The sequence below is a fragment of the Phodopus roborovskii genome, unplaced genomic scaffold (assembly GCF_943737965.1).
Source record: "Phodopus roborovskii unplaced genomic scaffold, PHOROB, whole genome shotgun sequence".
Classification (NCBI taxonomy): Eukaryota; Metazoa; Chordata; class Mammalia; order Rodentia; family Cricetidae; genus Phodopus; species Phodopus roborovskii.
In genome coordinates, this window is record NW_026126549.1 from 1811284 (window position 1) to 1825663 (window position 14380).

Genomic DNA, 14380 nt, shown 5'->3' on the forward strand with positions numbered 1-14380 from the left:
AGATTGAATTTATAATACTCTTACCCATTATCTACACACTTACATATTTGTGAGTGGCTGTAACAAAGACTTAAGAGTTGCCCTTGCTGCAAGTACCAACTCTTCACTTGGGCATGCAAAAGCCCGGAGGTGCCTAATGGGTGAGTGCAAACAGGATAAAAAGTTATCTCTGCTTCCATTTTGTGCCAGTTCCCTTACTGCTGCTCACCTTCCAGGTCTAAGGATAAGCCTTTTGTGGAAGGAGTTGTGGATACCTCCTGGGCAACAGCAATTTACTTAATGCCAGAGATAACGATCGAGTAGAGCACAGTTCATTCAAGGCTGTTTGTTTAACTATGTATGCTCCCTGTCTTCTGCCTCTGCTCTTTTCTATGTCATCGGAGAGTTCATTCCAGTACCTCTGGAGACAGCGCGGCTCCTCCCTTACTCTGGGCATAGCTTTCTCCCCATCATCTTCTCTATTTTGGTGGGCATATGGAGAGGGGCAAGTGGCAGGAGCTGACTCTTAGGACCTGCATTAGATCTGTAGTCTAGGACTCCAGTAACATGACCATATTCACATGCTTGTTAGTATATTTGTGCCACACACACTGATTAAGTATGTAACCTGGTTCAAGCTATTCAGTACATTGTAGACATTAATTGCATGTCAAAAAGTATAGCAGTACCTAGCACAAATTGAACAAATGAAAGTGAAAGTATCACTTATTTATACATATGTGCACTGTTGGATGCATATTTGCTCAACATTTCTCAAAAAGATTAGACAAATAATAATAATGCAACTCGTTTTGTTACATTCACTTAACATTTCTTGAATACAATATGCCAGGCCTATTGTGGCAGAATGGTATTATTCAGAAATGTCCAGGACACTTTTTTCTGTGTATTCATTCTCCTATCTAGATGTACTGATGGAGCCCCCTCCATTTTCATTGGTGTGATGTTGTGACTGACTTTCTTACAGTCAATGAAGGCAGTGGAAGTGTATGACATTTATGGTTAGGTCACTAAAGTGATCATTTCTCCTTGTTTGCTGAATTCTCCGAGGAAATGTAAATAAGGCCACAGAGAAGCCTCCGGTCTTCCTGAGGAGATGCAGCGGTCTGTCACTGACTCTCATCACAGTACCGACCTCAAGCTGGATTCCTAGAGTCCTCACAGGGGTGACCAATGTCTTAAAGCATGAAAGTTTTGTGTGATCCATTATGTAGCAATAGATAAGCAGACTACCTACCTTCAGGTACTCAGGATAAGCCTTATAAACAGATTTACTTTCATGGAACTTACATTTCAGAATTTTTCTCATCCATAGCAAGGGAGGAATGACTGTTTTCAGTGTTTTATTACCTATTGGTTTGTCTGCTATCTGGGCCTGCTCTCAAGCCTGGCTTTGTTGATACAAATTATGAAGTTGATCACATTCATTCGTTCAATAATTACATCAATTAATTTCCCACACAAGGGCTCCTTTTCTGGAACTTTGGGATCTGAAACTCTTCCATCCTAACAGCAGGCAAAAAAAAAAAAAAAAAAAAAAAAAAAAAAAAAAAAAGCTATTCCTTGGTTGTGTCCCTCTCCTTCAGATTTCAGATCAGTCAAGCTCTTTCTGGGCTCCTGGTTCTATCCTGAGCCTAGTCCTGTGTTTACAGTAGCAGACCGGTTGAAAACACGAAGATGCACCTCCCCCCCAACTGAAGGTATATTGTTAGTTACTGGACATTGAAATAATTTAGCCAAAGACAGTCCCTATTCTCTAGAGTTCACCATTCAGTTCTAGATACAGAGACCCAGCCTACCAAAAACATTGAATGAACTGTCAGTCTTGACTCCTGTGATTGATCACAGGGAGGGTGGTCACCCTGAAGATGGAGAGAGATGTATTCATGGGCTACACACATACTTTCATCAGGTACAGCCACACACCGTGCACGTTATCTGTTCTTAAATACTAGTTGCTGTTCTAGCTGATGGGAATGCAACACACGAGCAGAGAACTGCGGCGGCGCGTGCCCTCGTGAAGCTGTGCAGCAGCGAAGAATGACAGACATTGGACAGAATTGTGTAAAATGGTGCTAGGGACCCAGCAGGAAAACGGGGAGGCTGAAATTCTTGCTAAGGAGAACCTTCAGTGGGGGGCAGCCGTGGGCGGGTTTTGAGCAGAGTGGTCACGACAGGGATGGGCAGTAGGGGGCGAGAGGACTGCGGGTAGGGAGAGTTGGTGATTTAAAGAAGCAAACACGTTCTGCTTGACTGGAAGCGGGGTGTGAGGAGCTCCGAGCCCTCGGAGTTCTCCTGGGCAAGTAGTATTTTGGGTGCAAGCAGGAATGCTCAGGAGTGTCGAGTGGGCTGGGGCGAACAGCAGTTCTTATTCGAGATTTTTCTTGCTTGGCACACCTAGGCTCTTCGGTTCCCTAGATTAGCAGACGTCTTATTACAGGCTCGGATTAGGGCCGCACGGGGTGGGCCAGGTTTGGGTGGCGGGGGCGCACCCACCGCAGTATGCAGCATGGGGCTCTGAGCGGGATGGGGGCGGGGCTTGCTCTGCAGACCTAGTGGTGGTGTGGGCTCCGCCCCCATGCTCAGACCCCGCCTCCAGAAAGGTCTGATTGGATTAGAACCGCGGAAGGGCAGGGCGTCCCCGGGCGGCCCTGGGGGTCGGGCAGAGGAAAGCACGCTGATTGGCCCTGCAGGGGATTAGGTCATCGCTAGCAGGTTCGGGCGGCCCGGACGCCGGCAGGGCGGCCGAGGCTTCTGTGAGAAGGCGCTCGAGGCTGCAAAGGAGCGAACCCGCAGAGGAGGCGGGGAGGCGGTGGCTGCGTTCGTTCGCTTCCCGGCGCTGCCAAGGGTCCGCCGCCGCGCCTCCAGCCCGCGTGCCGCTCGGTGGCTCTTTGCAGGAGCACCCGCCGTCCGGCTGAGTCCCGGCTGCGGTCTAGAGTCTCCTGCTCCCCCTGACCCCGCGCGCGGGGCGAGCCGGCGCCACACCTGTGGATCGGTCGTCGTCGCGGGTGTCCGCCGAGCAGCGCGCGAGGCGCGTCCCCTCAGCTCGGCTCCGCGGGCAGAATGGGGCTCCCGGCGCTCGAGTTCAGCGACTGCTGCCTCGACAGCCCGCACTTCCGAGAGACGCTCAAGTCACACGAAGCAGAGCTGGACAAGACCAACAAATTCATCAAGGAGCTCATCAAGGACGGGAAGTCGCTCATTAGCGCGCTCAAGAGTGAGTGTCCCGAGCGGCATCGGGGCGCCGGCATTAGGCTCCGGGTTGCCCGCGCGCTGCCGCCCGCTTTCATCCCCCCCCACCCCCCTACCCCCCGGGCTCTGAGTGACGGGTTTCGATGCTCGTCCGAGGCAAGAAGGATATGAGAAAAAAAGCGAGTCAGTTGCCTCGGAGGAGTCTGGGTGCCCAGCCCTCGGCATTCGGGGACGGCCGGAAGGTGGTCTATCGGGGTGGCATTCTGGGCTGGGTGGGTGTGTGCGACACAGGTGTCTCTGGCCTGAGGCCAGAGCGCCCTGCCGGTGGCAGTCTTCTGGGAAACCCAGCTTTTCTACGCTTCATGGCTCGGTGTTTTTAGGGGGCGAGTTGCTGACCTCGGAGGTCTAACCCGTCGCCCAGGCTTGGGAATGGAGCGTGCCGAGGGGGCGCTGCCCATCTCTGGATAGAAGAGGAGGGTGGTGACTGCTTTGAGCTCTGCAGGAGCCCTGCACGCGGCTCCAGTCTGGTCCGGACTGCTAGGTTCTCTGCGTTGGAATGATTGGTTAGCTGTGTTCCTGGGAGCATTGACAGTAATCTCTAGACATAGATCCGTGATCAGTGAGGTGTACGTGTGCAGGTTTTGATTCTTGTGCTCAGCAGACGGTGACAGGGGTGGGAGTATAGAACCAGAGTGTTCCTTTACTCTAAACTGTAGGCGAAGGTTTAAAAATAGAATGAACACATCCGTCTTTCTCCTTCTCCCGCTCCCTTGCTCCACCCGCCCCCCCCCTTCGGCTATCTTTGAAAATTCAAAAGGCTAAGAGGGGATGAATGTCCTCAGCCTTCGCTCAGAAAAGAGAAGTTTAAGCTTATCTTAAAGGTTCTTGAGATTCTGTGAAGCCATTTTAAATTCCCCCTCCCCCCCCCTTGGTACAAGGTGTATGTGTGTGCTAAAATTTTCATGCCACCTAACTTTTTGCAGAGAAAGCCCATAGTTTCTCCTTGTGGTCAAATTAGAGCATTCTAGGATTGAGTACCTTGCAGGGCCAGAAGGGTACCTTTCCACTGGGTTCATTTAAAAATAGTTCAGGCGTTCTTTTTTCATTTTGATACTCAGGAAGTGGAGGCAGATAGTGGAATTGTCTTGACTCTTTACTTTTCCTGTCTCTGTGATGGGTTTCCTAATAGATGATATCTTTCAGCTAAGAATGGTTACCTCACCACAGTAGGATCCTAGCTGTGAGAACGTTCCCCAGGATAGTTCTTTAAAGAATGGCTTAAGAGCCAAGATGCCATTTAGTAAGCCTATTGCTTTTAAAGCATGAGAGGGTGGACTGTCGGGGCAAGTGCCAGTCTTCTGGGGGTGAAATAAAAAGCACAGGGCAGACATCAGGAGGCTCTTTAAGTTCAGGGTCTCTGCAGGAGTCTGAGACTTACCTGAGGCAGAGGAACAGATGCTTCTGTCAAAGATCAGGGAACCAGAGACCTCTAGCTTGAAGTAAACTTGGGGACCACTTAGAAGTTGGGTCTGGGAATTTTGGTTGATCCTTATGCCTGCTTTCTTTCTGGAAACAGGATTTCCTGGTGCCCAGACTTGCCCGGAGCCCTTGATTGTCCTGCCTCAGCCTCCCAAGAGTTCTGTGATGAAAGGCATCTTCTGTACCATCATGGCAGACCTCAGGCTAGCTTTAATTGACCCTCTGTTTCATTCTGCAAACATGAAGTACCTTTTGTTTGCTGGGCATTGCATTGGATACGAGGATATAGCAGTGATATTTGCCTGGCCCTGTGACTACAGAGGCACAATATTCCGTGGCAGCCATGGCTTATTCGTGTGTTAATCTCATGTGTCTCTCTTGGTTTGCAAATGAGAACACAGGCTTGGGGAATCACTAACCCTGAGTTTTTGAAAATGCATGGTCTGAGATAGAAGTGTAACTCTCGACAGTGTAGAACTCTCAGTCTATTCTATCCTTCTTGCCCAAAATAGGGCTTGCAGGACCAAACCTGCTGGGATTTGGACTTGCATTTTGCATGTGAACAATGACTCTGAGGAAGGTGTGTTGGGTGACTGGCTATTCGCCTTCTGCTACTTCTGAGGCACGTGGATTCATTAGATAGTAAGAGTCACTGCAATGTTGGGATGTGACTTGGTGGAAGGACTAGTGTTAAGCTGGGTATGCTGGTCTTTCTTCATCCAGCTTTAGGACTAACTGTTCCCCCTGGTACTACCAACTACTGCTTCAACAGAGAGTGTCACTGATGCAACTTCTTTGACATCTTTTTAAAAATTTTTTTATTTAATATTTTTCCTATTTTACATATTGAATCTAGTTCCCTCTCCCTCCCATCTTCCCATTCCCCATCCCATCCCATCCCTCATCCACTCCCCAGGGAGGGTTAGGACATCCATAAGGGATCATCAAAATCTGTCAAGTCATTTGGGGAAGGGTGTAGTCCCTCCCCCGTGTCTAAGGGCCAAGGGAGTATTCCTCCATGGAGAATGGGCTCCTGAAGTCCTTTTGTGCACTAGGGATACATCCTGGTTCCACTGTCAGAGGACCTTTAGACTGCCCAGGCCTTCTAACTGAGACCTACGTTCAGGGGCTCTGGGTCCATCCTGTGCTGGTTTCTCAGCTAACAATTTGGGGTTCATGAGCTCTCCCTTGTTTAGGTCAGCTGTTTCTGTGTGTTTCCTCAGCCTGGTATTCTTCACCCCTTTTCTCATTACTCCTCCCTCTCTGCAACTGGATTCCAGGAGTTTGGCTCAGTGTCTAACTGTGGGGTCTGCTTCTGCTTCCATCAGCTACTGGATGAAGGCTCTAGGATGGCATATAAGGTAGTCATCAATGCCATTATCGGGGAAGGACATTTAAGGTAGCCTCTCTACTATTGCTTAGGTTGTTAGTTGGGGTCATCTTTGTAAATGACCTCTTTGACTTCTTAAAACAAGTTTTCACACCATCTTAGGTATTTTGTTATCGTGAGATGCCTGATGCTTTGTTCACCATAATAGTTCCTATATACTAATTTTCTTCAATCAGATCATTACTGTTAATGAAAAGCCAGTGTTTGTCCAGTACAGCTTTAAAAAACAGATACATAGTTCTGCCCAGTTATAAAGTTAGCATTGGTTTTGCTTTGTAAATTGTTACTTCTACAGACCTCTGGTTTCAGATTTTCTTTTTTCTGTGTATATAATCAGAGGTAATAAAAATGGCTTTTAGAGTTTGGGAGTTTATCTGTATCATTTTAATGTTACTTCTACTTTGTGAATGATGACACCAAGCAGCCAAGAAGTTGGTAACCTGTCCAAGGTAAGTTCAAGGTATTCAACTACAAGTTGTCAAATTCCAAAGACATGGCACTGAAACCCCACTTAATAAAGCAATATTGTCATCTAGGTTGGCCTCAACCAGGACTTTTTCTCTTGAATCTGCTTGAGTACCTGCCTAAATCTCCATTAAACCTCTCCATAAAAATGAACCCCCTGAACTCTATCTGGTTTCTCCATCCCTGTTATGGACACAGAATATAAGCAACAAGGCATGTCAGGACACACATTGAAAAAATAATAATAAAGAAACAAGAAAACCTTACTATTTAGAGAGTTCTCATTTGGTGTGCAGTTGAGCCCAGTTAATTCCCAGTAGTTGCTGGTGGTCATTTGTTCTGACCTTTTCTGAGTAGGACTCAGTCACCAGGACTCCTGCCTCTCTCACTGGCTGATCATTCTCTCAGCCAAGATGATTTTTTGTGCTTAGATCTTATTTCTCTTTCCATTCTGTAGAATGGAAGTTACAGGATAGGTGAGCTTTGGAGCTTCTTAGGCTCAAATCTTGACCCCCGTACTTATTAATTGTTTGATTCTAGGCAACTTACTAAGTCTGAGCTCCTCTTTGTAAATGGAGATAGTCACACTGACCTCCAGAGACTGAAAGACACAGTGAATGTTAAAACAACAAAATAATACCCCCCCAACAGCAATACATGGAGGATGGCCCTTGGCACCTCTCAGTTGATTACATAAATATTACAATATGCCAGCATTCAAGGTTGTCAGCACTTGGTGCTTCTGAAACCAAAAGGTGTAGAGGTACATGTTGTCAGCTCTTGGGAACTCCAACAGTTGTGTGTGTTATCCACTGATGGAGACAATGGTAGAATTCTGGCAATAGTGTTTGTATCAAGTGTGGTTATGCCAAGGGGGTAAAAAACTAAGTCTCCCAGTGTCTCTTCTGTTCCTATTAACTCATTTGTTGGATGAGGTTTCTCTCTTAGAGGAAGAGACTGCCCACCTTCTCTGCATAACAAGCTTGCTGAATGCAATGGTGTCTTAGTTGGGATCTGTATTGCTGAGACACACGATAACCAAAAGGCAAGTTGGGGAGGGAAGGGTTTATTTGGTTTACACTTCAGCATTGCTGTTCATCACTGAAAAGAAGTCAAGGACAGGAACTCAAAACAGGGCAGGATCCTGGAGGCAGAAGTTGATGCAGAGGCCATGGAGGGGAGCTGCTTACTGCTTTGCTTCCCATGGATTGCTTAGCCCACCTTCTTATAGAATTTAAGACTACCAACCCTGGAATAGCACCACCCACCATGGGCTGGGACCTCCCCCATCAATCACTAATTGAGAAAAAGACTTACAGCTGGATCTCAAGGAGGCATTTCCTCAGCTGAGGCTCTTTCCTTTCTGATGACTCTTGCTTGTGTCAAGTTGCTACACAAAACCACCCAGTACAAATGGCCTTCGTGTGTGACTCTTGTGGACTTGACAGCAAACTGAATGTTGCTTTTATACACACAAAAAGCTGTTAGTCTGAGGGGTTTGGGCTTTGAGGAACCGTGTTTCCATGTGTTGACATCAATTTCTGAATTTGTTGCTGGGGAATGCCCCTCTGAATGTGACTTCTGCTTTCTGAAATAAAGAATCCTTATTCTGACAAGCTAAATGGGTGGGGCAGAAATGCAGCTTTTAAGATAGTGGTATCACTGAGATGTAATTCACATCTTGCTCTATATTCTATAACTTGCTCATTAAAAACATCTAATTCAGTGGTATAGTATATTTGCAGTTTGTACAGCCATCATGGTCAGTCAGAGAACATTTTTTGTCATCTCTAATAGAACCTGTTTTTATCACCAGTCGTCATCTGCTATTTTCTCCCAACCTCTGCAGCCTTGATAAACCACTGTGTTTTCTGACTTTGTAGATTTGCCTAGTCTGGACATTAGAAGTACAACTGCAGTCATTCAGGTGGCAGTAATCACCTTTGGTGATCACCTAGTTCATGAACTGAATTTCAGGTGGGGAAATGTTGAGTCAGTAAGCCATCCATTCTGTACATTATGGGGCTTTAAGTAGAAGTGAGGGCACATTGATTTATTTCCCAGGGTCTGGAAATGTGTTCTGGTGTTTTCTATACATGGGAGGGGTATGGATTGTACCAAGTTTGATGGATGCAGAGGGAATAACCAAAGCAAAACTAAGAATCCAGGCAAATTAACTTGGGTACGCAATAGTGAATAAAGTCATACTTCACACACATTAATAAATGAAACAAAAGCTTTTATATCATGTTAGCTGATTCTCTGCTTTTTGTGGACCTTTTTAGGGTTGATTTGTCCTTTCCATTGTATTCCCAGATGTTCCTGATGTTGAGATCACTGTTCTTTCGCTTCCATCATATGCTTAAAGTGATTTTTAACACAAACAAATAGCCCAAGAAGAAAGCCATCATCTTTCATTTTTATTGAGCACGTAGTAAGTGTCAGTTCTTATGCCAAGGACCCCTTATTGTTTCATGCTACCATTTTGTAAGACTTCTAAGATCCATCTTGGATACCCAAATCCTCAGATGCTCAAGTCTTTCTTCTATTGTTTACATGTATACATATCCTCCTGTATACTTTAGGCAGCTCTAGATTGCTGCTAATACATAACTTAATGTGAATGCTAGGGAGATAATTGCTACATACTGTATTGTTTATACAGTAGTGATAGAAAAATGTTTGCATATGTTGAGCATAGATACAGGTCCCCCCACCCCACTCCCAAATATTTTCCGTACTGGTTGGTAGAAACATAGGGACCAGATCTACAGATACGGTGAGTGGGCCAGCTGCACTGTCCTGTTTCTGCATTTCTGGGATAACTTGTCAAAATTCACCCATCAAGGAGATTGTGTAACCAAATTTTGAAACTGGCAATGGTCTACTGGCTCTCCTTTTAGCATTACCCTTGAATATGTCCAATAATAATGCAGGTAGTGAAGATGCAGACTTCTTCTAGAAGGGAAAACACATAGCAGGTGCTAGGCAAATTGAAAAGATCATAGTAGCACTTTATAGAGTTCCAGCCCTGAGTAGCCAAGGCTAGCTGATATTTTGTCTTGTACCCTGATATTTTCTTGCCCCCATAGGCTTAAAGAGCCTTGTAGGCCTTTTCTGTCTTGTCTTTGTAAAGCGTCATTTTCTTTCTTTCTTTTCTTCTTCTTCTTTTTTTTTTTTTTTTTTTTTTTTTTTGGTGGAAGTACCAAGTGATTATCAGTGATTCATTTTTAATTAGATAATAAGAGCATTGAACAGGGAGACCAAAAACCTGTTCTTGGTCTGAATTGTTAAAGTGAATGATTCTTCTTATTTATTAATTAAAACAACAGTGATTACCAAATATATTTGTCTTTCCATCTTTAGCATTTAATGTAGGTGCTTTTTTCCCCTCACAGTAAGAATGATGTGTGTGTGTGTGTGCACCTGTGTATGTGGTGCATATTGTGTATTCCATTCTATCCAGTCTCTGACTTACTCAGGGCCTTTCACTGAACCCAGAGTTCTCAATTTTGGCTAGTCTGGCTGACTAGCAAGCCCCCGAGATCCTCCTGCCTCTCCCCCTGCTGCTCTGAGCTTATAGGTGTGCGTGTGGCCACACTGGCTTTTTATGTGGGCGCTGGAGGTCTGAACTTAGGTCCTCATGATTGTGCAGCAAGAACTCTTGCCTGCTGAACCCTTTTCCTCAGCTCCAAGAACAAGTCGTTCTTGAATGGCACAAACTCTCCAAAGATGTCCAGTGCTAGTTTGATTTGCTGAGCAGTAATTATGTTACTCACAAAAACCTTAATAGAACAAGTAAATAAGAGATCCAGGTAACAAAAAGTTATTCCTAATTCTTTTGATTTACTTTAGCAACTTGTGAAGAAAGGGGAAAAAAAAACCTGACTTTCCTAATTATTTGTAAATGGTGGTAATTTGCAATACTGACATTTGGAGTATTACTCATACAAATATAAACAACAGCTAATTAAGTCCAAACAAGATTTTTTTTTTAGGTTTTATATAACACCAGCTCTAAAAACATCTCTGCATGTTTCTCTATTCACAGTGCATAAATTGCATGTAATCTTTAATCTTCAACCCTCTATTTGTGGTTTAGAACCATCTTCCTAAGGAATAGATTTTGATCTTGAGATTGGCTTGATGCTTATAGAACATTTGAGTAGAATATACAAGGTTCCCATTATAGCTTAGAATGTCTGTTCCTTCTGGTTTCTCCCTATTTTTTTTTTTAAAACATCTTTCAAAAATCCTGGTACATCTATTACTGCTGATTAACCAATATTGATTGTATTTTAGCTCATTGGTGTTGGAGGTTGAAGCTAGAGCCTTGCACATGCGAGTACATACTCCATGCCCCTGGTGCCTGATAGAATATTATTAATGAAAGTTTCCTAGTAGTGCACAGTTGATGGACTTTGGCAGTGTCCTCATTATAATGTCATTATAGTTTTATTGTCTTAAAACCCTCTATGTTCTATCATAACTTTTTTCTTCATCTTCTACCAACTATGGGTTTTTTCATTGTCTTCCTACTTTTGCCCCCCCCCCCCCCACACACACAGACTGTCAGACAGCTATAACCAGTCTGAAGCCTTTACAGATTGCCTTGTGTCACTTAGTAATGTGAGTTTAAGCTTCTTCCATGTCTTGGTAACTATTGGATCTCATTGCTGAATATCAAAGTTTGTTTCTTCTTTTACCTGTTGAAGGACATCTTGATTGCAAGTCTGGACAATTACGAACAAAGCCAGCATAATTATTTTGTGCATAGATACGAGTTTTCCATTCATCTGGGTAAAGATCATGTGATTGTTGGATCAGATGATAAGAGTATGGATTGTTTTTGAGTAATAAGCAAACTGTCTTCCAAAGTGGCGGTAGCATTTTGCATTCCCTCCAGCAAAGAGTGAGAGGTCCTGTTGCTCTGTGCATTGCAGTGTTTTCATTTTGACCATATAATAGGTGGAGGAATTCAAGCTCACCCCCCCCCCCCAATTTCCCATCTGGTTTTCTGATGACATATTCCACTGAGTATTTTTTTTTTTTTTGCATACTTAGTTACCATTTGTGTATCTTCTTTAGTGGGATGTCTGTTCTGATTTTATTTTTGCTTGCTTTCCAAGATAGTCTTTTAAAATTATGGTGAAATGTACATGATGCAAAATTTACTACTTTAACAGCTTTTAAATAATTTCATACACTTTAGTGTAGAGTTTTGTAACTCTCTGTGCTGTATAGTTCCAGAGATTTTTCCGGCATTCCAAACTGATATTGTACCCATAAAATAATGACTTCTCACTCCCATCCCACCCTAGACCCTGGCAGTCTCTTGTTTATTTGATTGTTCCGGGAATTTCTAGAATCATACAACAGTTATAATTTCTATGTGGCTTATTTTATGTGGTATGACAGATACTAGAGTTTGATTTCTTTTTATGGCTGAGTGTATTACTACTCAATTTTAATTATTAGCAATCACCATAAAGAAGCACTATTCTTTCTCCTTTGAAATCATAGAAATGATTTTTTTTCCTCTGTTCTTTTTTTCTTTCTCTACAGAATGACCAGGAACACTTACATTTGTCATGTCAATTTATCAAGTGTCTCCCAAGAACATTCCATGGTGTTTTTATGTATTCCTTTCAGAGTAGCCATTTGTTTTAGGCCATCATGCTTTGGGGTAATTTTTTTTCTGTTAATAATTTACTTGACATAGAATTCAGCTGTTTTAAATGGCTTGTGGAACAATTACCAGAATCCAGTTGATGAAAATTGTCACCCAAAAGCTTCCTCATGTCTGTTTGCAAAGTGCCTTCCATTCTCAAGCTGTACACAGCCACTAATTCTCTTTCCGTGTGTCTAGAGTGTGTCTAGAGTTGTAATTTCTGAGGATTGGAGCTAAGTAGAGTCATAGATTATGTGGTCTTTTATATCCAGGCCCTTTCATTGAGCATGTTGAGTTGATGCTCATCTGTGTTTTAGCCTTAGTAGCTTGTTCCTTTTTTTTTATATCAAGGTTTTATTTTATTTTTTATATTTTTGATAATTTTTTTTACTTAAGTTTGAAACAAGTTTGTTTTATATGTCAATCCCAGTTCATGCACCCTCCCATACTCCCCTGTTTTTCCGCACCAACCCATCCCATCCTCTTTCTGCTCCACAGGGAGAGTGAGGCCTTCCATGGGGATCTTCAAAGTCTGACTTATCATTTGGAGCAGGGCCTAGCCCCTCCCCTGTGTGGAGTATCCCTCTATGTGGAATGGGCTCCCACTGATCTACTACCAGAGGCCCCATAGACTGTCTAGTCCTCCTAACACCCTAGTTTGTTCCTTTTTATTGCTGGATAGTATTGTGCTTTGTAGATTCTGAGCTGAGTTTTGGTATTTAGCTTTTTTGAATGTTGCTGCTAAGAATGTTTACATACATGCCTTTATGTTTTCACTTCTAATTTCATATCTTACCTAGGAGTAGAACTACTGCTGAGTTATATGGAAAGCATACATAAAATTGTGATGTAAACTTAGGTTTAACTTTTAAATGGCTGACAAGTCATCTTCCACAGTAGAAGTGCCATATTACACACCAGCTGTCTGTGAGCCTCACCAATACTTCTTAGGATATTTTTTTGACTGTAACAAACTACTGGAGTAATGTATCTCATATGGTTCTGATTTGGAGTTCACTGATGTTGAGCATATGTATTCACACATACACTATCCCCTGCTTTGTCCCAGAAAGCTTTTGATGATGAATTGAATAGTATTTAATTCATCTTGTCCATTGGTTTTAATTTTGGGGAACTCTTTACTTCCATTTTCAACAGTCTCACATGCATTTCAGGACCTAAGGACTTAGGAGATTGGTTTTTAGTCCCCTGCTCTAAGTAGGCCAATCAGCATCTCTCATGGTGGATCTCACAGGTAGACACTTTAGTCTTTAAACAATGGCACAAAACCCTAGAACTAACAAAATTAGAAGATTGTTATGACAACAGAACTGTAGGAGAAAGCAACTCCCGAAGGGAATTGTATTATCTTGTTAAGGCTATGGCATTTCCAAAAATTGGCCAAAGGAGGAATGCCATTATAAACCTTATAATCAAAGTGATTATTGTAGATTTATACTAAGGATTGGATTTGTTTAAAATTTTGAAAATTACAACTTAGTACATTACAACTGATTTTTTTTTTTTTTTTTTTTTTGTCAAAAGAAAACTTTCATGTACAAATTGAGATTGTACTCTGCTCTTGACATGTATGTTAAAGCCTGGACTTTGATAAGGTCTTTATAGGTGAGTTAATAGGTACAGAAGTCAAGGGGGAGATTCATCAGTGAGGCCATTTATGATGTGACTGGGGCATAGTGGTGGGAAATGAATGGGGGAGTCTGCAACCTAGGTCATAGAACTGTTGAGTGCTGGAAAAGACTTTGGGCCTTATCCTCACTGTCATGGATGGCCACGGGAGAGTGTTATATAATCTGATATATGCTTTAAAAAGATTATGTAGATCAGGTATGGAGGTGAATGCCTTTAATCTGAGCACTTAGGAGGCAGAGGTAGGGAGGAGGATAAGAAGTTCAAAGTCATTTTTAGCTGCACAGGGAGTTCAAGGCCAGCAGGTTTATGTGAGCAAGATAGTGGGACAACAAGCCAATTAGGGGGCTGTTGGGATAGAAATAAGAGCCATGGTGGACCAAGAAAAAAACAAAACAAAACAAAACAAAAAAAACAAAGAGAGAGAGAGAGAGAGAGAGAGAGAGAGAGAGAAATCAGGATTGACTTAAAATGTTTTTGACCTAAGTTATTATGTGAAAACTACTGTTTTCTGAAATAGAGAAAATTTGAGT

General features: G+C 43.1%; 1 protein-coding gene across 4 annotated transcripts in view; it reads left to right on the top strand.

The window, feature by feature from the left end:
• Nucleotides 1-2710: 2710 nt before the first annotated feature.
• Nucleotides 2711-14380, top strand: part of Arhgap26 (Rho GTPase activating protein 26) — a 369188-nt gene continuing 357518 nt past the window's right edge. For 2 of the 4 annotated variants that reach the window (XM_051201017.1, XM_051201020.1), the window contains exon 1: nt 2711-3217. In XM_051201017.1, the coding sequence (XP_051056974.1) occupies nt 3064-3217 (154 nt within the window). In that variant the 5' untranslated portion in view covers nt 2711-3063. The remainder of the gene's footprint in view (nt 3218-14380) is intronic. The other 2 variants (XM_051201018.1, XM_051201019.1) reach the window with 1 other exon arrangement.